This window comes from Acinonyx jubatus, chromosome B4, assembly GCF_027475565.1.
Source record: "Acinonyx jubatus isolate Ajub_Pintada_27869175 chromosome B4, VMU_Ajub_asm_v1.0, whole genome shotgun sequence".
In the NCBI taxonomy this organism is placed as follows: Eukaryota; Metazoa; Chordata; class Mammalia; order Carnivora; family Felidae; genus Acinonyx; species Acinonyx jubatus.
Genome location: NC_069387.1, coordinates 122637954 through 122661196, shown reverse-complemented (window position 1 = coordinate 122661196; position 23243 = coordinate 122637954). Strand labels below are relative to the sequence as shown.

General features: G+C 35.0%; 1 protein-coding gene across 4 annotated transcripts in view; it reads right to left on the bottom strand.

Moving 5' to 3' along the window:
• Positions 1 to 23243, bottom strand: part of WASHC4 (WASH complex subunit 4) — a 59054-nt gene that overhangs the window by 6000 nt on the left and 29811 nt on the right. For 3 of the 4 annotated variants that reach the window (XM_027070947.2, XM_027070949.2, XM_053226679.1), the window contains 14 exons: positions 22856 to 22963; positions 21624 to 21770; positions 21419 to 21498; positions 20206 to 20311; positions 19482 to 19598; positions 17692 to 17860; positions 17256 to 17410; positions 15675 to 15749; positions 15303 to 15407; positions 12294 to 12428; positions 10510 to 10618; positions 5911 to 5977; positions 5381 to 5467; positions 1716 to 1863 (listed from right to left, as the gene is read on the bottom strand). In XM_027070947.2, the coding sequence (XP_026926748.1) occupies positions 1716 to 1863; positions 5381 to 5467; positions 5911 to 5977; positions 10510 to 10618; positions 12294 to 12428; positions 15303 to 15407; positions 15675 to 15749; positions 17256 to 17410; positions 17692 to 17860; positions 19482 to 19598; positions 20206 to 20311; positions 21419 to 21498; positions 21624 to 21770; positions 22856 to 22963 (1608 nt within the window). The remainder of the gene's footprint in view (positions 1 to 1715; positions 1864 to 5380; positions 5468 to 5910; positions 5978 to 10509; positions 10619 to 12293; positions 12429 to 15302; positions 15408 to 15674; positions 15750 to 17255; positions 17411 to 17691; positions 17861 to 19481; positions 19599 to 20205; positions 20312 to 21418; positions 21499 to 21623; positions 21771 to 22855; positions 22964 to 23243) is intronic. The other variant, XM_027070948.2, reaches the window with a different exon arrangement.

Genomic DNA, 23243 nt, shown 5'->3' with positions numbered 1-23243 from the left:
TATATCTGTACTATCCAATACAGTAAGCCACTAGCCACATACGGCCACTGAGAACTTGAAATGTGGCTCACAAAACTGAGGAACTAGATTTTTTATCACATAAAATTTTAATTAACTTAAATTTAAGCAGCCACTTGTGGCTATATACGGATAGCACAGTTGTAGAAGGGTAGAGACCTGTAAAAATAATTGTGATACATGTGAAAAGTACTATAACAGCCTATTTTGTTGGAAACAATATCAACTTTCACTTTTATGCGTGTAAAACTCACTTGGCAATCAATCACATATTTGTGAAATCTTTACAAATGGTTAAATCTTTTTTTGATATCTCATTTATGTTTGTCTTCTTTCTCAAATTCAATGATAAACTCAAGCACAAGCAGAGTGTCCTACACTTCGTGTCCTTCTGTCCTAGAATTCTGACAGTTGCCCTGCACAGCTCCACTCTTCCTTAAACTCCCGGACCGCTGTTCACCATGTTTGCAGTATGCTGTCCTTCAAGTTCAAGACACATGGTAAGAAGTCACCCTAAGTTAACTACACTGTTACAGAGTATAAGACAAATCTGCCTCCAGTTTGACACTGTCTTAGGATGAAAAGATAGTATTTATCAGATGAATATGGACACTTCTGCTACATCACAGTTATGACATGTAATTATGATAGAGCATTAACAATAAACATATTAAAAAAACAGTGTAAGAGAACATTTACAAAGAAAAGGTGTCTACAAACCATCTGCTGCTTTCAAAGGATAATAATAGTAATATGTAAGAGGATATGTGTTAACAAGTCAGGCAGCAATATGAAAATTTATTACTCTCCAAGTTAAGATGTAACCAAAAGGTTACATTTGTTTAGTGATATTTAGATTTTAGACTTACCCATTTACAATTTTAAAAAAAGTTTTATTATAGAAATCTTTAGGGAAACATAACTCTTATTGCTAGTATAAGCCTCTCTAATCTCTTAACTCCATTTTCCGCACTGCAACCACTGTTTGTATAATGTGATTTTGGATAACTTGAGCTACTTTTTGGTTGCAACTATATAGAATTAGAGCAGTGGACACTCTGTATACTATGAGGAAGCACTAAAAATTTAGTCTAGATGTTAGTATTTACTACTGAATACAGAAGTTGTCCTTAAACAGTAATACTTTCAAGAGATGTTTTAGAAATAACTTCATATTGTAACAGTTAAAGTTGGTCTACATTAATCACTTACAATACTATGGTATAATTCAGCCTGAAGATTATATGATACATATATAATGATGTACACTCAATTTAAAGTTTATTTTGAGAGAGAGAGAGAGCACGAGTTGGGGAGGGGTAGAGAGGGAGGATCCCAAGCAGCCTCCATGCTATCAGCACAGAGCCTGACATGGGGCTTGAACTCACAAACCATGAGATCATGACCTAAGCTGAAATCAAGAGTTGGACACTTAACCGACTGAGCCACCCAGGTGCCTGATATACACTCACTTTAAATCACACTAGGATTTTTCTAGCAGTTACAAACAAATAAAAATCTATCTTAAGTCTCATTATGCATAACTAGTTAAGTAAAATTCCTAGGCCATATTCACGGAGATTACATTTAAGTTTTATCTATAACCAGGAAGTAATATAGTCTATGTGCATTTCCTGCTGTAAAGAAAATGGACATATTAACTTAAAAAAAAATCATTTTGGGTATAAAATACTCACCAGAGGGGGAACAATGATATAGAAATTTCGAAGATGTATATTCTTTGGCCTTCGAAATTCTGGAGCAAAAACATCTACAAGCATTTTGAAATACTCTGTGCCTTCAGCAGAATTTCGTGTGTGATCACTGAGGACTGAATCCAAATGCCTAAAATACAAAAAAAATATTTACCTGGTTCCTTTCTTAAAAGAAGGTGTGGCTTTTTCTTTCTTTCTTTTTTTTAATCTGAGAGCAAGCAGGGAAGGGACAGAGGGAAGGGGAAAGAGAGAATCCTAGGCAGGCTCTGCACTGCCAGCACAGACCCCGACATAGGGCTCAAACCCTCGAACCAGGAGATCATGACCTGAGCCAAAACCAAGAGTAGGACGCTTAACCGACTGAGCCATCCAGATGACCCACGAAGGTCCGGCTTTTTAAATCCAACTCTCATCAGTTTCAATTAGAGTACTCAAAAGTATAAAACGTTAGAAGACGTTTCTAATTTCTAAGTCAATTTCCTTGGAGTTCAGAATAAACTTATTTTCTTATGGACAAAAGCTGATCCCAATTGTTTAATGAACTTATTCCCTAAAATAAAATATGCAGGGCATCTTCAAACTTAAAATAACAGTTTTATATTTCTTCTTCCCACAATAAGCCCTGTAGAATTCCATTTCATTGTAAATAAACTCCTCTTTTAAACTCTCTTCACTAATGCTTCTTCTATACCTCCCTACCTCAACTGGAACCTGGCTCCTCAAGAACTTAGCTTCCCACTCAACATTTGGAAACATTAGCTGCTTTTTCTCCTTCATCCCTCATTTACATCTACCACCACATTTTTTGTTAACTTTTTAAAATGTTTTATTTATTTTTGAGAGAGAGAGAGAGAGAGAGAGAGAGAGAGAGAGAGAGAGACAGACAGAGTGCAAGTGAGGAAGGGACAGAGAAAGAGAAGGAGACACAGAATCCGAAGCAGGCTCCAGGCTCTGAGCTGTAAGCAGAGCCCGACATGGGACTTGAACCCAGGAACCGTGAGATCATGACTTGAGCTGAAATCAGACGCTTAACTGACTGAGACACCCAGGCGCCCCACAACTACCATCACTTTCAAATTATTATTCCCCCACCACTAAAAGGTAGAAACCTCTCCTTTGAGACTTTCATGATCCCACTATATCCAACTACCCAGCTACTCCTTCCTGATATCAGGCATCTACTAACTTTTTAACCCATTGCCCTACCTTTATTATCTTAGGACTATGATACATGTTTTAGTTCTCCATCATCCTGGAAGACTCCGTTGCCCATTTAGATAACTGATTCATTATCACAATCCCACAACTCCTTGACTTCACCTGCCATGAACTTTCCTTCACTTGATGTCAGTCATCCACTCCTTTGCATAAATCTGAACTTGCTATTAGCAGACAGCTTTACCCTAGAGATCTTAAAAGATAATATCCCACCTCTCTGACCTTAAACTGCTTCAAAAATATTTTTAAAAGATCATCAATATTTAAATGGATGATATCACTTAATAAGAGACAACAGTCTGATTTTCTTCTTTGACATACAAGCCCAAAATTAGTAATTTCAGGGCAAATGACTTTAAATATATTATTAACTGTACATGGCTCCTTTAATTTGGCAAAGAACTAAGCTATCCTATAATAGACTATTTCAAAGCAAATCTTGTGTTGGGGCCTTATTCTCATAAATATGCACACATTTTTTTTTCATTAAAAAAAAATTCAAGCCTGTTGAAAAGTTAAAACATAGTATAATGAACACCTATTTACTCTTCACCATGTAACATTTGCTTTTTCTGGAAACATTTAAAGTTACAGATTTCTTGTCACTTGGCCCACAAGTGCTTTAATATGAATCTATTAAGAGCCAAGAAATTTTCCTACAAAGCCACAATGTATCATTACACCCCAAAATAAAATACAGTATTATCTAATATACACATGTTCTAATTTCCCTAATTATCCCCCAAATGTCCTGTATAGCCCCCCTTTTCCCTTATCTAGGATATGATTAAGGAATACCCACTGCATTTGATTGTCAGGTCTCTTTAGTTTCCTAATCTAGAATAGTCTCGTTGCCTTTTTTGTCCTTCATGCCATTTTTTAAGAGTCCAGGCCAGGTGTTTCACGGAATGCCTCAAACTTCGAATGTCTCAGATAATGTCTCAGAATCTCCCTTAAAATAAATCCAGAGTAAACCTTTCTGGCAAGAATACAACATAGGTACTTGCTGTTACATTGCATGAGAAGATCCCATAAAATGTCAGTGTGTCCTGTGAACTGGTGATGCTATGTTTGATCACTGAGTTAAGGTGGAATACATCAACCTCTCCCTCATAGAGATAGTTTTCCCCTTTGTAGTTATTGAGCAATTTGTGGGATAATCTTCTGATAGTAAATGAATACTCTGCTCTCCAAAACCATTTTTATTGATGATTTTTGTCTGATTTCAAGCATTTACTGTGGTGATTGCAAAACAGTGATTTCTCCCTACATTTTCTCATCTATATCTATCAGCTGGCATTCTTCTGTAAAAAGGAACCTTCCCTCTACTCCTCCAATCTTTCTTATCAGTAGGATTCATGGTTTCTTTTTTTACTTAATATATCTTAATGTTCTTAATGTATCTTAATGTTCTTTTTTTACTTAACTGATTTCTACCATGATTCTTTTTGAGACTCAAATTGTGTCCACTTTGTCCAGGGGTGCCCCTTCATGTCTGAGTCAATAAACTGTTATAATTAGATAATAATTATTATATAATAAAGATTTTATTAATAAAATCTGTAGTTTTCCAAAGAATTTCTTAATAATTCTGCATGCCTCTCTCAAGTTTTCAATTATGTTCAAAAATCACCACTTACTCAAGTCTGTACATCTGCACTGTCCAATAACATAGCCATCAGCTATCTTATTTGCCTAATTTAAATAAAATAAAAATTTAAATTCAGTTCCTCAGCCCATTAGCCCTATTTCAAGTGTTCAACAGCTTCATGTGGTAGTGGCTACTGTACTGGACAATGCTGGCCTAGATGACACGAAATAAAGGACAGATGTTCTAGAATAGTGCTGGCAAACAAATATAAAAACAGTTAAAAGAGAGGGGAAGTGAATTTTACCAATGAGATATTTGGCATTTTTTAGACTAAATCCTCAAAGTTACTTATATACTTTGTACTTCAGCACATTTCAATTTGGACTAGTCACATTTCATATGCCCAACAGCCACAAGTGGCTGGGGGCTACTATATTAGATAGCGTGTTCTAGAAGATAACTTTTTAGTGAAGTTGGAAAAATCTCAGAATACTGCAGTCTTAAAAAAACTGAATCTCATAAATTGAGGCCATAACTTATATAATAAAAACACAAAAACATAAGTTTATATATTACCTTCTAATCTCCCCTTTAAAATGTTTTTATATAAACATATACTTTTTAAAATCTCCAAATTTAGATTATTCCGAAATTAGATTTTAACCTTGTTTTTTAATGTTTATCAATTTATTTGAGAAAGAGAGAGAGGAGAGAAAGAGAGAGAGAGAATCCCAAGCAGGCTCTGCACTGCCAGTGCGGAGCCCAATCCGAGACCGAATCCCAGAGCCGAGATCAAGAGTCGGACATGTAACCGACTAAGCCACCCAGGTGCCCCTACCTTGCTGCTCTCAACGTTTCTTCTGCAAGACCTTCTTCTTTTACTAGTTCTTCAAAGTTTACAATATCTTCAAGATCAGGTACAAATCTAAGAATTTGGAAAATAATTTTATTAAGTTAAATAGAAGTAATTGACAGAGATATGAAGGGCTACTATAAGACTCCAAATTTTTCAACTATATTATCTGGAAAGAATTTTGTATTTGTTATATTACTAATATAACCAATTTAGTTCTAAAACTGACCTTTAGATCTGAATAATCAAATTTAATCCTTAAAATCATGTAATCTTTAGAACCATTCACAAAGTGTACTGATAACTATATCTTCAAGAGAAAAAAAATTTTCAAAGGTCTGCTATAATCTTAAATTCAAGAAGAAAAAAATATAACCAGAACTAATGGTCTTCTTCCATATTTATCTCAAAATATATCAATAAGAAAAAAAAACTTCTCTACAATACCACCCACAATAAATTTAAATGACATAAAATTTTTAAATAGCATAAGACAAAAATGTTTGCATTCATACCTAATGGCATTGCTGCTGCAATGAAGGCCACCAGATCTTATCATTCGTATATAGCCCATAGCATTACCTTAAAAATGACACACAGACACAAATCAGATATTTATTCAAGTAAGTCTGAACTCTAACAATCAGGAATACAGTCACATATAGCAATTACAGGGTTTCTATTCCTAAGTACTAAAAGATTCTTCTCTCTTTTACTTTAATTCTTACTCCATAGAAGTGAAACTTACATATTTGTGCACTTAAAATATAAATATACCTACTTATACACAGCTATATTAAATATCTTAAAAATAAACGTGACTGGCATTTGATAAACTAAATTCACTAAATGCTGACTACACGTTTAAAAACAAACATTTTAAAGTTACTATGTCAATAATTTCTTCATTCTCACACTGAGTGCTTGCCAGACCAACCCCTCCCCACCAATACAGCTGGAAGTGATACCAAGAGGTCTTTACTTGATGCCCCTAAATCACATCTCCAACCTGGACTACTCCTTCAGGCAAATTTTTTAGTCAATGCCTACACCTACAAGACTAAGAATTTTTAATTTAATGTTTAAGTCAAACTCAAGATCTTCACCCTATTATATTTCCTATCTCAGAAACTGACATTTCCATCCTTCCAACTGCTCAGGCAAAATGTCCTCAAGTCATCCCTGACTCCTTTCTTTCTTCCATACTTCATATCTAATCAATGGGCAAATTATAATGGCCCCACCTTCAGAATGTAGCCACAATCCCACCACTTTTCACGTTCACAGCTATGATCCTCTTCCAAACCACCACATCTCTTGCCTACACCTCTGCAATATGCAAAGACCTCCTGCTCCCCAATCTTCCACCGTCAGCATCCTGCTCCCCAATCTTCTTCCACCATGAGCATCCTGCTCCCCAATCTTCTATCTACTTCCACCGTCAGCATTCTGCTCCCCGATCTTTTATCTACATAGCAGCAGTGCTGGTGGTTCTTTTCAAAGTAGGTGGGTACATATCCTTCCTTTTCTGGAAACCCTACAATGGCTTTCCATCTCAATAAAACCCAAATGTCTTATGTGGTCAACAAAGCCCTGTGTGATCATGCCCTTGCTGCTGTTCTGATATCCTGCCCTATCACTCAGGACTCTACTAACTCCTCCATTCCAGCCCCTAGGTCCCCAAAATGCCAGACAGACCCAGGGCTTTGGCACTTCCAGTGGCCTCGCTCTGGTATGCTCCTTCCCTGAATACACACATGACTTATTCCCCAATGTCATTTAGGTCTCTGCTCCTTAGAGTTTTCCCTGACCATCACTGAATACCATTGGCCAGAACCATTACACCTTCTTAGCCAGCACTTAACAGTGACATATTCTGTGTCTTTGTGTCTCCCCCAACTGGCATGCAAGATCCATGGCACAGCTTCTGTTCTCACTGCTCCACCCCTACACATAGTAGGAATTCAATAATACACTTGACCCTTGAACATGGAGCTAGGGGTGCCGGACCCCCCAAGACCCCCACAGTTGAAAATCTGTGTATAACTTTTAACTACTTACAGCCTACAGTTAATCAGAGGCCTTAACCAGTGACAAAGTCAATTAACACACTTTTTGTATGTTATGTGTATTGTATATTGCATTCTTACAATATAGTAAGCTAGAGAAAAGAAAATGTTATTAAGAAAAGATAAAAACAGAGAGGGAGGCAAACCATAAGAGACTCTTAAATACAGAGAACAAACTGAGGGTTGCTGGGAGGGCATGGGTTATATGTGTGATGGGCATTAAGGAGGGCAGTTTTGGGGATGAGCACTGGGTGTCATATGTAGGAGATGAATCACTGTGTTCCACTCCTGAAGCCAAGACTACACTGCATGTTAACTAACATAAATTTAAATTTAAAAAAAATCATAAGGAAGAGAAAACACAATTACAGTACTACAATAGTATGAAAACATATACATATAAGCAGACTTGCACAATTCAAACACGTATTGTTCAAGAGTCATCTATGTATTGCTAAACTGAATTGAAATGAGTTGGGAGAAATGACAAAAAGGTAAAGTTATTATTTCACAATCATTACAATACATTCTTTACATACATTATCTCATCTGATGTTTTTAAAAACTCTCAAAATAGGTATCACTGAATCTATTTTTAGGGCTATCCCAAGATGAGAGATGATGTTAAAATGTTTCCCTAATATGTGTCTTACAAATATAAAAGGTCTAGTTTCATTGTTTTCCTACAATTAGCAGACCAATATCCAGCAGATCAAAATGTGCTACTGAGAGGCAAGTATAGAGCAACAGTTAAGAGGAACTCTCTGAAGCCAGATTTCTTGGGTTCAATGGACTCTGCCACTTTTTAGCTAGAAGATCTAGGTCAAGTTATAAACTTTGTATCTCTGTCTCCTCATCTGTTAAATTAAGCTCTACAGGGTAAAGATTTTGTTTAGTGCCCTATATACCATCAGCACCTAGAAACATTTGTTGCCCTCAGTAAATACCTGCAGAATTAATAAACAGCAATACTCATAACATTGTGAGTTTTATAGGAGTTAGAACACACAAAGCACTCAGCAAAGCCTTGGCACACAGATGTTCAATAAGTGTTAGTGGTGGTACTGATTATTTCAGCAGGCAAGTAATTAGACAAAAGGACTTTTCCTTTTGCTCCCAACTCTGAGATTTCTTACTCCTTTTCCCAATATATTTAACAGACTCAAAAACACATTACTATGTTTATATGGAGATAAAGAATTTGTATTTTCTAAGAAGAGAGTAAAGAATAAAATTTTGGAACAAAGTGAAAAGGATAATATTCATCAAATGCTGAATGCCTCCTGGCGGCAAGTGAGGTGACATGATTTTATGTGTTAGGGGGAGAATGTGTATGGGGGAAGATGACTAGCACAGTCATCTTCAATAATTTAAGGACTATTTCATAGGACAAAATTATACTTTAAAAAATATTAAAACATTAAATAAATAATAGTGCAAGCAGTATTCACATGTGGGGAAGAAGAACTCTGATACATAATCAGAGTATGAATAAATGAAGTTGCGAAGAAATGAAGTTTTAGGCAGTGCTGCTTTAGAAAAACAGCTCTAAGTCTGAGGTCCCTGGACTCTGACCTTAAGCACCTTAACTCTGGTATAACAACATGTGGAACTGTATGTGTAGTATATGGGCACTATTCTGGGGAAAACCAATTCAGAGTTTTCATCAGATTCTCAAAAAGGGCTAAGATCTACTGCTCCAGAAGCTTACAGTCTAATGACATCAAATGTCTCTATGAGGAAACTACTTGTGGGACAAATCTCCTTATTAAATTGCTTAAAAAAAGAAAAAAAATGACAAATGTAAAATTCTAAGTTCTTATAGAAATGTCTAATATGCAGGGGCGCCTGGGTGGCTCGGTCAGTTAAGCATCCGACTTCGGCTAAGGTCATGACCTTGAGGTCCGTGAGTTCAAACCCCACGTCAGGCTCTGTGCTGACAGCTCAGGGCCTGGAGCCTGCTTCAGATTCTGTGTCTCCCTCTCTCTCTCTCTCCCCTCCCCTGCTCGTGTTCTCTCTCAAAAAAAAATAAACATAACTAATTTATAAAACTTAAGCTAGTGTTCAGTGACTTTACTCCAGAACTAAATCCTTATAACACCTTTCCCACTAGTAAATTTAAAGCCCCTTGAGAACAAAGGCTATTTGTATTCTCAGCATCTAGAAGAGTATTTGGTATAACAGATTCTTAGTAAATGTTTCATAAATGAATGAACGAATCTCAGGAAGCATAAGTTTACCAAAGTGTAGTCAATAAGAATTTACTGTTTAGTGTCTACAATTGTGAAGAACACAGAATACATCTGGACTTCAGCCAAAAAACCAGTTTAAGTCCTAGCAATACTATTTATTTGTCTGAGTTTTTCTTTTTTCATCTTTCAAATGATGATTTCCTGCCTCCTGCAGAGGCATTTTGTGGAAAGCTTAAATAAGTATACAGTTTTGTTAATCTACAATTATTTTTAAATGTAGTTCTTGCTTTTAAATACAATGTAACACGTTTTGGGAAACTAGTTCTACCTATAAGGCAGGACAACTCAAGAAATTATATACAAATGTGAAATGATATAACAGAAAATTGTAACATTTAATATTTCAACCTTAACCAAACTTATTTGTAAGTAATGTAACTTATTTACTTATGTTACTAATTAACTTTTCACATAAATTATTTTATGCCTCTGCATTGAGGCTATAACTTCAGGGAGCCCATTTTAAAAGCCCAGAACAGTGCCATGAACAGAGTAAGTACCTAATAAATAGTTACAAACTAATATGAGCATATTTGAGACAAGGTAAATATATTTTTAATTGAATTGAAGAGGTTTTATTGAATTTCTTTTAGTCCACAGTCCCACAGTCTATCAATTATTTCTGCACCAACAGTGTAATCATACTTGAAAATCTTTTGGTAAGAAAATGACTCAGTGGAATAAAGTTGATCTCAGGCACTCACATATTAAATTGTTTATTTATATGAGATATTCAAGGAGATAGCTATTTGGAATTTGTACTTTATTTCCCAACTCTTTTATAATAACTTACCAATCTGGCTGATGAGTTGCCTGAACTGATCAAGGTAGCTTTGTCCCTCTGGGGTAATTCCAAGTTTTCTGATGCCTCGATTAAATTTTTCTGCTCTTTCAAAAGGATACTAAAGAGATAATTTAAAGACTACCTTTATTAACAAAACCCCTAAAGCATAAAATGCCTACAAAATCAACCACGCTAATACCATTTTCCTTTCTAATTTTGTATTTCCACTGTGCTTAAAAAAAAAAAAATCACTTAAATCTAATGACAAAATTTATAGCACAAAAGCTACCAATGTTTAAGGTCAATACAAATTAAATTTCTTTTTGTCACTAGCTAAGGAAAATAATTATTAAAGCCACCAAACTTCAGTTTTCCATCACCATTATTAGTCTCCCAACATCCAACTACTCTATCAATAGATAAAAGGAACCAATTCCTCCTAGAAACACTTCTTCAGTGTCATGCAGCCAAGTTCCTGTGGCAAAATAGGTATTGCTTATATAAACACACTCCTTCCCAAATAACATACATCAGCTGAGCCAAAATTTCTAATTGCCATCACTAATAAAAAATGATTTTTCAAGTCTTAGCTAATTAAAAAAAAATTACTCATTTTATATTAACAAATGGAAATAATTCTCATAAACAATAGAATGATCACTTCTCTGAATACTAGTAATTTGTTCCAATAAAAGGAGTTAATATAATTCTCTACTTATAACTGTAATCTATAATTTTATTCAGTTATTTTACTAGGAAATAGTATTTTACTGCTCTGACATTGATGAAAACCACCACCTAGAATACTAGACGGTTGAAATTAGGTGATGCTAAAGAGCAATTAAAATAGTTCTAAATGTGGCAAATCAAATATAAAACCCATATAAAAACCATGCTAGCCACATGGCTACAAGCCTCCATAATAGTACCACTTACATTTCTCTTCATTATTGGAAAACTCAGTGCAGGGGTGAAGGGAAAACAGTATTCTTGTAATACAGGGAATAACAGTTGGTGTGGTATTTTTAGAACTTGTGGCAACATATATCAGAACTTTAAATATTCATATTCTGTGCCCTAGAAATTTCTCTTCAAGCAATTCATCTTTCAGAAATAGTGTCCCAATACACAGAAATAAATGTGTAAGGATGTTCCCTGTAGCGCTGTACATAACACTAAAAAAATCAGAAAAATCTAAATATCTGTCAGTAGGAGAAAGTTAAATAATTATGGTATATACAATCTTTACTGTCAACTGTTAAAAAGAATGAGGTAGATCTATTATATGTACAGACTTGTGATAAGCATACTGTAAAATAGTATCTGTAGTATTACTCCCTTCTTGTTAGGGAAAAAAAAGCAATACATGTATATGCAAACAAATATGTTTATCACACAGACATCTAAAAGCATCATATCACAACGTTAACAGCAACTGCCTCCAGAGAATGAAACTGGGAGGAAAGAGAAATGAGTGAGGTCATTTAGTTTATGCACTCTATATTGTTTAAATGTTTCAAGATAAGCATGTTTCTCTTCTGCATTATTTTAAAATAAATAAAGAAAAGTAACACCTGGCCACATGGATCCTTACACTTTAGCCTACGAGTAAGAAACTATAAGGGAAAATACAAGAAACTTGGAGGCCAGATCTAGAAGACACTATTGTGAAAAATAACAAAAAAACCAAAATCCCATTACAGAGCTTCATAATGAACTTCAGCATAAACATCTCCTATACGCTCAACAGCCAAATCAAACTACCTTGAAAAGAATACAAAAATAAAAAATACCTTATGATCATTTTGGTCCTTGACTTCCCTGAAAAACCGAATATCTTTTATCAATCTGGATTTGATATGTTCATCATACATAAACTGGCTGAATATGTAGAACTTCTTTTTCAAAAACTGGTAGGTGAAATTAACCTATAAAATTAAAACAAAAAATTGGGAGAAGTTAATATAAAAATTAATGTCAAATCAATGTGACTGAATAACAATCAACTATAAGCTCTAAGTGAGATTTCATAAAGTCTAATATTTACAAAGCCTAATTCACACTGAAAATATTTAAATAAATGAAGCTTTTTTATTGCCCAAGTTTACAGAACTTTCTATAAGCTCCCCTTAAATATTTTAACTACCTATAAAAGGGGGAAAAAAAAGAAATACAAGGAAAATATCCTCATAACAGAACTAAGAGTTATAGTGAGAATAAAAAATACAAATTCAACACTCTAGCTTTTATGGCATAAACCACAATCAGAAGTTCCTATTCCTTACTTATTACTAATCTACATGCCTAGAATGATACTAAAGTAAGAAACATAGTGCTCTCTGAACTTTCCTGAAGGAAGACATTCAATGATGTACCCAGGAATATTTTGAGCACCTCCTTTGCACAAGGCAGGGTGTATCTGCTCTCACGCTAGACATGGTGCTTGTTATCATGAAGTCTACATTCTAGCAGGAGTAACAGACATTTAAACAAGTATATGTGAAATAAATTATTAAATCTCATCTGCAATAATTCATACAATGAGAAGTGCCAGTGCTTTGAGAATAAGTAATAATAAAAGGCCCTGATCAAGACTCAGAAAACCCCAAAAAAGTTGGATTTGAGCTGAGATTAAGGCCAAAATAACATGACATTATTTCTGACCTAAGCTGGAAGACTTGTACTAATTTCCATCTCCTCCACCCTCAAAAACTTCATTTTTTGACAGTCGTCATTCATCCAGTGTTAGAAATGGGTGCTTCCTCATAATTTTTCCTGTGGCTTAAACACTGTTTTCTTCTTGATCTTACTAGTAGCTGTCCTGGTAGAAATAGTCCCTTCTTTATCCTTCCCACTCTTTTTTTTTTTTTTTTTAATATTTACTTATTTTTGAGAGAGAGAGACAGACACACACACACAGAGCCCGAGTGGGGGAGGGGCAGAGAGGAAGACACAGAATCTCTGAGCTGTCAGCACCAAGCCCGATGTGGGGCTCAAACCCACAAACCATGAGATCATGACCTGAACCAAAGTCAGATGCTTAACTGACTGAACTATCCAGGCACCCCTAACCTTCCCACTGTTTTTTTTTTTTTTTTAATTTTTTTTTTAAACGTTTATTTATTTTTGAGACAGGGAGAGACAGCATGAACGGGGGAGGGTCAGAGAGAGAGAGGGAGACACAGAATCCGAAACAGGCTACAGCCTCCGAGCTGTCAGCACAGAGCCCGACGCGGGGCTCGAACTCACGGACCACGAGATCATGACCTGAGCCGAAGTCGGATGCTTAACCGACTGTGAGCCACCCAGGCGCCCCCTTCCCACTCTTAATAATGGGTAACTGCCAGTCTCTGATCTTATTTCTCCCTCTCTCTTTTTTTTAAGTGTCCTGGGGGGATCATCCAGGCTTTTTTTTTTTTTTTTTAATGTTTATGTATTTTTGAGAGAGACAGAGCACGAGTTGGGGAGGGGCAGAGAGAGAGGGAGACCCAGAATCCGGAGCAGGCTCCAGGCTCTGAGCTGTCAGCACAGACCCTGACACGGGGCTCGAACCCACGAATCATGAGGTCATGCATGACCTGAGCCAAAGTCAGACGCTTAACTGACTGAGCCACCCAGGCACCCCTCATCTTATTTCTTCTATATTCACTTTGTCATCATCAAACATCAGGAATGTACATTCATTAGTGTGATCAACTGATTCATGACGATATCCCCTGCTAGAGTGTAATCACCATGAGAGCAGAAACTGTTTTTCTCACCAAAGCGCCTAGCACAGTGTCTCAGACATGTAAAATACACACAAAATTATATCTGTTACATGAATGAGATTTCTGAGAGATTCGAGGTCAAAAAAGAGTTTTATCCTTAAAAGTTCAGACATGATCTCCACACGAATGACTCCTTAAATTAGAAACTCTGTGTCATTTCTCTACTGGTAACTCTGCTAAAACAGAACTCCAATCACATCTCCTATCAGCTCAATCACTTTAATGGCTCCGCACCAAATACTAAAATGGTCCTTATGTAATTTCCAGTTATGTAACTCCTCCCTATTTCTTTACTTTCAAACATGCTTAGTAAGATTTTACTATTTAAGCATTCATATTTTTCTTTCCTCAAGGACAAATTAAGTGTACCCTGAAAACCAGGTAAAGTCAAAAACGGCTCTTTTCCACAGAAGAAAAAAATAGGATACAAATTCAAGTGATTCCCTCAAATGATAGTATGCCCATTTCTAAGATTCAAAATATTTTGAGTAAATTTCTACTTTTATGGATATTAAATAATTAGTAAGCTCTCCCTCCCAAAAAAGCATGACTAATGTTAAATAAACTGCTATCAATGGCTCGCGTGCAAAAGCAACAAATGATATCAGACAATCCACACAGATACATACATCTATGCCAGTGTCCCCAAATCTCTGATAGCACTTAATAATGATGTCCCTGAGATGGTAAGACATTTGAAAATGCCTTTTGTATCACAGAGCTTCCATGACAACCAGCACAACTGTAGTGCCATTTTTTTTTGAGATTTGTTTTTAAGTAATCTCTATACCCAAAATGGGGCTCAAACTCAGAACCCCAAGATCAAGAGTCACATGCTCTACCAACTAAGCCGGCCAGGCAGCCCCCCCCCCCGTCATTATAATTATACCAACCAAAATAATGGAAATTCAGGTATATGATAAACAAGCAGTAGTGTATATTTACCAGAATGTTCTATGAGAAAACTATTTTCCAAACTACCAAATTAAACAGGAGTCTATTACCCACCCAATCCCCAAAAAAGACTCTTACTGTTGTATTCATGATTCCTGTGCCATGTGTTCGAATTGAATTAGCAATATGCCGAATATTAATAGTGTTCAAATGTTTGTTATTGCTTGTTCGTTCAATAAAAATCTGCAATGAAACAAATGTACACTAAATAACAACACAATCCATAGCAAATGCTGGTCAGTTACACAAAGAAAATTTTAGAATCTATTTCATTAAAAGATAATTTCATTGCAAAGTCATTCAATAATATAATCAAAGAAATAAAAAGATCTCTAAACAATTATTTTCTGCTTTATTTCATTAGTTTTCACTAATGAGAATCAATTTTTGCCCCTCAGCCTTCCTACTATACATCCACCCACATCAAAAAAAATTCTAAAACCCACTCACCTGATTATTGAGATTATAGAGGTATCGAGACACAAATATGTGAATATTTCTCATAATTTCCAAAACATCCAGGCCCTAAAACAACCCACACAGTTCTATTATTATTACAGTCAGACTTGTATCAATATAGTGACTTACTACCAATATTTAAAATTACTTTAAAAAAACAACTATATAAAGAGTACAACCAAAAAGGTTAAGCAGCCTTCTAACTGCTACAATCAGGACTGTCTCCCTGGGAAACCTGGCTGCTTGTTATCTTACCCCTTTTGTAAGGACAGGAACAGTTGTATTTAAAATTTCAGACATCCATGACTCAATCATTTCCCCACCATTCTTGAGACTACTGGTCTTCCCAAAAATCTTCTGTATATATTTTACTAAATAAACTAATGGCCAGATTCTAAAAGGTAGTCAGGATATGTGGTGATATTTATAAAATACATACTATTTTTCAGGCACTGTGCAAGCAAGGTTCTTTTTATGTAATTCTCAAAAAATGAGGTATTAGTCTTCTAAATTCCACAGCTGAAGAAAATGAAGCTAAGGGAGTTCTCCAAGGTCAAACAGCTAGGAAGAGGCAGAACCCAGGGATTTTTATAAAGTCTAATTCCAAATCCTTAGGCTTCTTTTAATTACCCTAGACTACCTTTAACATACAAGTTACCTATTAAGAATCCACAACTCTTCAGTTACTACTCTAACACCTAATGGCATCAGATGGATTGTCCCACAGCTTTTCTAACTGGGGCCAAAGTAGCATCACAATACCCCTTTAAGTTTTCATTATAGTTTTTCTCATGTTTCAATCTAAAAATAGTTAACTCACTTTTTCTTCCCCTTGGTTATAAGTACATGAGCAGAAACTGTTCCTATTTATTTTTGTATCCCAAAACATAGTTTGGTGCCTAGCATCTTTTCAGTAAATACTAAATGCATAAATGAATGAAAGGAAATACAAACTGATCCCAGAAATGGTACCTACACACAGTAGGCTGGAGGAAAAATTATCCTCAAATTTCAGAACTGAGTAAATATTTTTTGATAAATATTATTTTTGGATTTTCTTAGGAAAAATACATGCAAATTAACTGAAAACATAACTTTTGCACTCATGAGATACCGTCATATTGTAAATTAGCTTACTGAATTAGCAAAAGGTAAATGCTTCTGTGCACTCATTTTAAGAAGATATTTATAGTCATATACATTTGACCATTTCTTAAGATGTTAAAATTTATACGTTATATCTAGGTTTAAAATCCTTAACTGTGATCTTGACTAAACTTTTTACAACTCGGCAGAAGTCACCACCGCACTATCCCACGGTTTCTGAAACAGTGTATCTAAATCTATGTACATTTCAGATGTTCAACAAAAGCTGGAGTGTAAACAGAAAGCCTGTGGTAAATTATTCCTAAAGCAAATCAGCACCATTATTTTTGTCAAGTATGTAGTTTTATACAGCAAATATTTTCTTCAATTATAAACATGTGCTAAATTAAGAAGAAAAAAAGAGACTTTTTAGAGAAACACTGCTATGCTACAAACACACTATGCTAGAAACATTTCATACTATACCTGTTCCAAAGTCTGACTAGGAAGATGAGCCTCCGTCATAACCAATCCATAACGCTGGGTAGCTAAATTTCTCATTTCACTGTACGTGGCCCAGTCATGAAGAGCTACTGTTGTGAGATTATAGAAGGTCTTGTCTAGGTAGTGAGTTACATAAGCTACCAAAAATAAATAAATAAATCAGTAAATATATAAACAAATTTTTGATTCATGAAAAAATAGAAAAGGAAGAAAGATGAAGCTTTTGGAAACGACTTGTCTTTGAACATCAGACTTCTTCCTTTAAAATAAGGTACTAGGAAAATAAAAAAGAAACAAAAAAGAATTAAAGAATAAATGAATAACACAAAAATACCCTCAAAGTTTTTTTGTTGCTCGTTAACACTTAAGGGCAAACTGATATAGAATATGAGTTTAAGAAGGAAAGCAAAACACTCACCTCGAATGTCAATGAAACGATTGAAAAATCGAATTGGATTCAAAGAGAAAAAAAGGGCCAGGTCTTTCATGCCAACTTTGAAAGGGTTTCGGTCATCCAGCTTTAAATGAGTGTGCACAGAAAGCCGCAGATCCTTCTCTATTTCCTTGCATAACTTGTCCAGTAAATGCTATTCACAAAGGAATTGATACCTTAATTTTTCAAAATGATATTCCTATTGCCTTGCTCCTCTAAGGCATCTATGCATTGACCACTAGAGTTTTATAATGAGTTCAATGATGAAAGGATTTGTCAAACTGGTTTAAGAGTCTAAATAAGCTATGGTAAAATATTATTTTTATCAGGAAAATGAAAGTTACTTTGTTTTCCATTTTATTTTTATACTTTTTTAAAAAGATTTTTAAATAGGGGTGCATGGGTGGCTCAGTTGGTTAGGAGCCCGACTTCAGCTCAGGTCATGATCTCATGGTTCATGGGTTCGAGCCCCACATTGGGCTCTGTGCTGACAGCTCAGAGCCTGGAGACTGCTTCGTATTCTGTGTCTCCTTCTCTCTCTGCCCCTCCCCTGTCCGTACTCTTTCTCTCTTTCAAAACTAAATAAACATTTGAAAAAAATTTTTTTAAATACTCTACACCAAATGTGAGACTCGAACCCACAACCCCGATATCAAGAGTTGCATGTTTCACCACCTGAGTCAGCCAGGTGCCCCTGCTCTCCATTTTAAACCAACAATTTTTTTGACCACGAAGCAGTTAGATAAATCCGAAGTTTTTTATTTTCGTTAATACTTTAAAATTCTTAAAAAGAATTTCAAAAAGCTAATGTCTCATGGCTTCATTATAAAAAATGGGAAAATACAATATAAAGTATAACATTTAGGGGTGCCTAATATTAAAAAATATTAAAATATTAAAAAATACCTAAAAAAATAAAGTATAAACACTTATGGAAACCAGTAACAAAGAAGGAAATGTCCTGAGAACAAGCAACGGAAGAAATTTTTAAAAAGCTTCCTTATGACAATCATTAAAAAGAAAAAAAAAAAATCACAAAATTCATTGCTCTAAAGGTAATGAAATCAATCATCTTTTCTGGTCTACCATGAAGTTCTAAATACTGGCCAGACATGTATCTTATTTTTAAATAAGAGTAGTTAATATAAGAAATTATATAAAATTTTTCATAATTTTATCAAACCTGCATATGGTTTACATTGTGAACTTTACTCATTTTTATCTCTCCCTCCATGTAATACTGCTAGATGAAAATTTAAAATGTTAGTGTTTATAATATGGATTCCAGTAAAACAAGAAGGGATATACTATACTGCATATCTGAATTATTTCTGTTACACAAATACATCTTTAAATACAGAATATTTGGTCATAGCTCTCCAAATAACTCAATAAAATATCACTAGTTAAGCTGCCTGAAGTGCGCTACCACTAGCAGCATTCAATATTCAAACCCACTTTGTATCTGCATTCTTCTAATAAACAGAACTTTACACTCAAAATCTGCTATTCACTAAAGTCAAGTATTTTTCCCAAATCCCTAGTCTGAATTTCTATATAAAACTTAGGAATTAAAGACCCAATTTAGCATAACAGTGATACTGAAAAGTTCCTTCATTCTAGACAATGATTCATAAATAATAATTTATATTACTACTTACACATAACATGAATATATAATATAAATGAAAGCCTGCTTCAATCCAGAAAGTTTTTCCAAACACTGAAAAACTTAAAAACATGTATTTGGAATGCAATCTCAAATATGATGTTACCTCATTTAAGATTTCCATAATTTCTTTGTCATAGCAATCCAGAAGTATTTCGTGGGACTCTAAATGTCTTGCATGCATCATAGCAGGTACACAGTCACGTAAAGCACTGAACATGTACTAAGAAGAAAATCAGAATGTTCACGAATGTAGAAAAACCAGAGCTCTAATTAAAAAATAGCACAAAGGAAAAAAAATATATATATCACAAAAGTTAATTATCTATCTTTGAAGACAAAACCTCAGTCTGAAGGTTAATTTTTTTCACACATGCCTATCTTACTTTCCTAAATAAGAAGAGCCAGATTTTATTCTCTAAAGCATATATATTAAATCAACAAAAAATTCACATTCACTTATCCTTTCTTGCCTTGAACATTCAAATATTTATTTCCAAAAGAAATAGAAAGATCTGAGTAACATATTCCTTGCTGACAAGTAAATGTCAGCCTATTGTGACATAAACTAATATCAAAGTGAAATGAGAATGATTAGGAATATGAGTAAAAGAGTTGAATATATTGATATTCATTAGCATTTATATCAAATTTAACTGCAGACTGTATAAATGCTCATTAAATATGGACAGTATTGTAAAAACATTAGCAGTCAATTTTTAAATGATCTATTAAGTCAAATGATTGTATTTGTATGATTGTATTCAAAACTAGAATGGTTTGTACACTGACTAAAATGATGGATTATTTTTATACTATTCTTCACTTACGTGTAATCTGGCTGCATCAACGGCATTTTCATATACATCATCTAAATAAATTGGAAAGACAGCTCGATGCCAGTATAAAAAACAACAGTCACATTGTGTTTGGACTCTACAATGTAAAGTAGTAATTAGTGGTAGCAAAATCAAAGCACTCCCCCACCAAAATAATGAAAGGAACAGCATTACACATCACAATGGTAAGAGCTCAGTCTTACCCAATTTTGTATCCCCTACATCACTTAACCCAAAATTAGGAGAGAAAAGCCACAAAATACTTTCTAAATTGAACATGGGTAACAAAACTCCCCTACATCAGACATTGTCAGAATTCTGCATGTAGGCTAAAGCATACTTGAAAAACGATACACATAACTCTTAAGATAGAGTTTAATTTTTCAATACTATTTGATAGGACTGAACTTATAATACTTGCATCACATATGTACCATTTTACCTGTCTCAAAGTTGAAAAGCAGAACCTTTTAAAAAATTGTGACCAAAAAAAACAAAACAAAACAATAGCTACACTTAACCTGCCTATAATCCTTGCCAAGTGACTATTTCACACCATTGCACTAAGTATCTTATAATGAAGAAGGAGAAGATAGAAAGTTAAATGCTAGTGCCTAAAGTCTCAGCTTCTTAGAATAACATAATATTGTTATAAATATGAGCTTTAAATGAAAAACTGTGCTATAACCTTAATTCACCTGGTGATCAAAATTCAGAAGACCCATTTTCCCTTCAAGAAACATATTGCTTCCTCAATAAAAACAATAAAGTCACAAATGGCTACAAAAATAAGTCCAAAACTAAGTCATTTTAGTGAATTAATTCCAATTCATGTCAAAATAAAACTACAGAAAACTATGTGACATGAATCTCTAAGAGATGAAACTTTGTTATGAAGCAGCAATTTTAAAAGTCCACTAGGAGACTCATCACAGCAATCACAATATGCATCGGGGTCTAGCAGGTGCTCCATGGGTGATACCGTGTTTCCTCTGGGAGTTCTTCCAGAAGCTATTTCCTTACTATAGAAGCAAAGTTAAAGAAATACGATCCCCAGTCACAGACTCACTTTGGTCACGCTAAAGGAGTGACAAGAGGAACTAATGGTCCACCTGGGTTATATTTCTTCTCTTGCTATGCTAAAAAGAAAACTGATGTTTCTATCAGCCTTATCTTTTGAGTATCATTACATATCCCTACTTACCTTTCTCTAAGTTCACTGATAAGATCCAGCTTTTTCATGACTACTTGCAGTGGAAAGAGTTCTTCATCTTTAAATGTTTTCTATCAGGGAGGGGAAAGAATGACAGAGAAGTTGCAGTCAAAGTAAGAACAGGTTTCTTGGGTCAGTAAGAAGGAAAATGTGAAATCTCCAATTTTAGTTTCCTTCCATAACAGCAATAATTTACCATTTGTGTGCCAACACTTAGTGCCAAGGAAACAATAAGTCGTCGTTGCTTTGTGCTTGGTCCATTTAGAGTGTTTTCAGCCAAAACTAGAGCAGAGAGTACATCAAGACGCTGTTCGCTGTATTTTTTGTCAGAAATTACTCTTTTCTAAAAGACAAAAGAAGAGAAAGCAAGAAATAACAGTTTTATTTCTGAAGCAATAACAAAGACTCACAAGAAAAACTTCGTGGTAATCTTTTCCATGATTCAATTTAACAGAGCTTAGACAAATGCTTTCCTTGATCAGTTTTTTCTCACATTATGTGCTTTATTTGTGTAACATTACCATTTAATGCTGACAGGGACAGCAAATGTATTAAGCATATTTTTAAATTTCTATATTAGGCTTTTTGAAAAGCAGTTCAAGATGGCAACATAGGCCAGAGTCTAAAATTTCCATATTAATTTAATAAATTATTCTTTAAAAAAGAGGCATATTTTAAAACTACACAATGTCATTTTTTAAAATGTTTATTTTGAGAGACAGAGAGAGCACAAGCGGGGGAGGGGCAGAGAGGCGGGGGGGGAGAGGGGGAGAGGGAGAGGGAGGGAGAGGCAGAGAGAGAGGGAGACAGAGAGAGAGAGAGAGAGAGAGAGAAGGAATCTCAAGCAGACTCCACACACTGCCCGTGCACAGCTTGAAGCAGGTCTCAATCTCACAAACCATGAGATCATGACCTGAGCCAAAATCAAGAGTCAGATGCTTAACCAACTGAGCCACCCAGCCGTTCCCACAATGTCATTTTTTAACAGAGGAGTGTTAATGTATTCCATGCTGCAAGTTCAGAGTTAACCCTGACTGCTCTAAGTAACAATCATAAAATAACATGGAGAAAAAGGACCAAGAAATATTATGTTTGAAGGAATGGAGTAAACAGACTAAACTAAAAAAACACACATAAGGGCACCTGGGTGGCTCAGTCCATTAAGCGTCCAACTCTAGATTTCGGCTCAGGTCATGATCTCATGGTTCGTGAGTTCAAGCCCCGTATTGGGCTCGGCGCTGACAGCGTGGAGTCTACTTGGGATTCTCTCTCTCCCTCTGTCTCTCTGCCTCTCCCCCACTCATGCTCACTGTCTCAAAAAGAAATAAACTTAAAAAAAATATATGCTTAAAAATAAAAAACACACATAAAACAACAGGAGAGCAAACTAAAAAGATAATTATGCTGAATATACAATAACCTTCATACCTTGGCTACAGAAATAGAATTAAGAGCCTGATGTTGAAGGTGCTGTGTTATATGTGAAACCGAATCAGCCACAACCATGCTTCTTCTGTAGAACATATGCTCTATAGCCTAAAAAGAACCACAAGTAATGCTGTGAAAATCAACTTAAAACTTTTAGGCAAAATCACAGAATATCATTAAGACCTTGGGCTAGGTAAGGAATTTGTAAATGGGATCCAAAAGAATTATAAGATTGGTAAATTCAATTGTATTAAGAATTTCTGTTCATCAAAAGCCACTATTAAAAAAATAAAAAGGCAAGCCAACATATGAGAAAATATCTGCCATGCACGAAGGTTTACTACTCAGAACGCATGAAACATTTTTAACAAATAATCTTTTAAAAGAG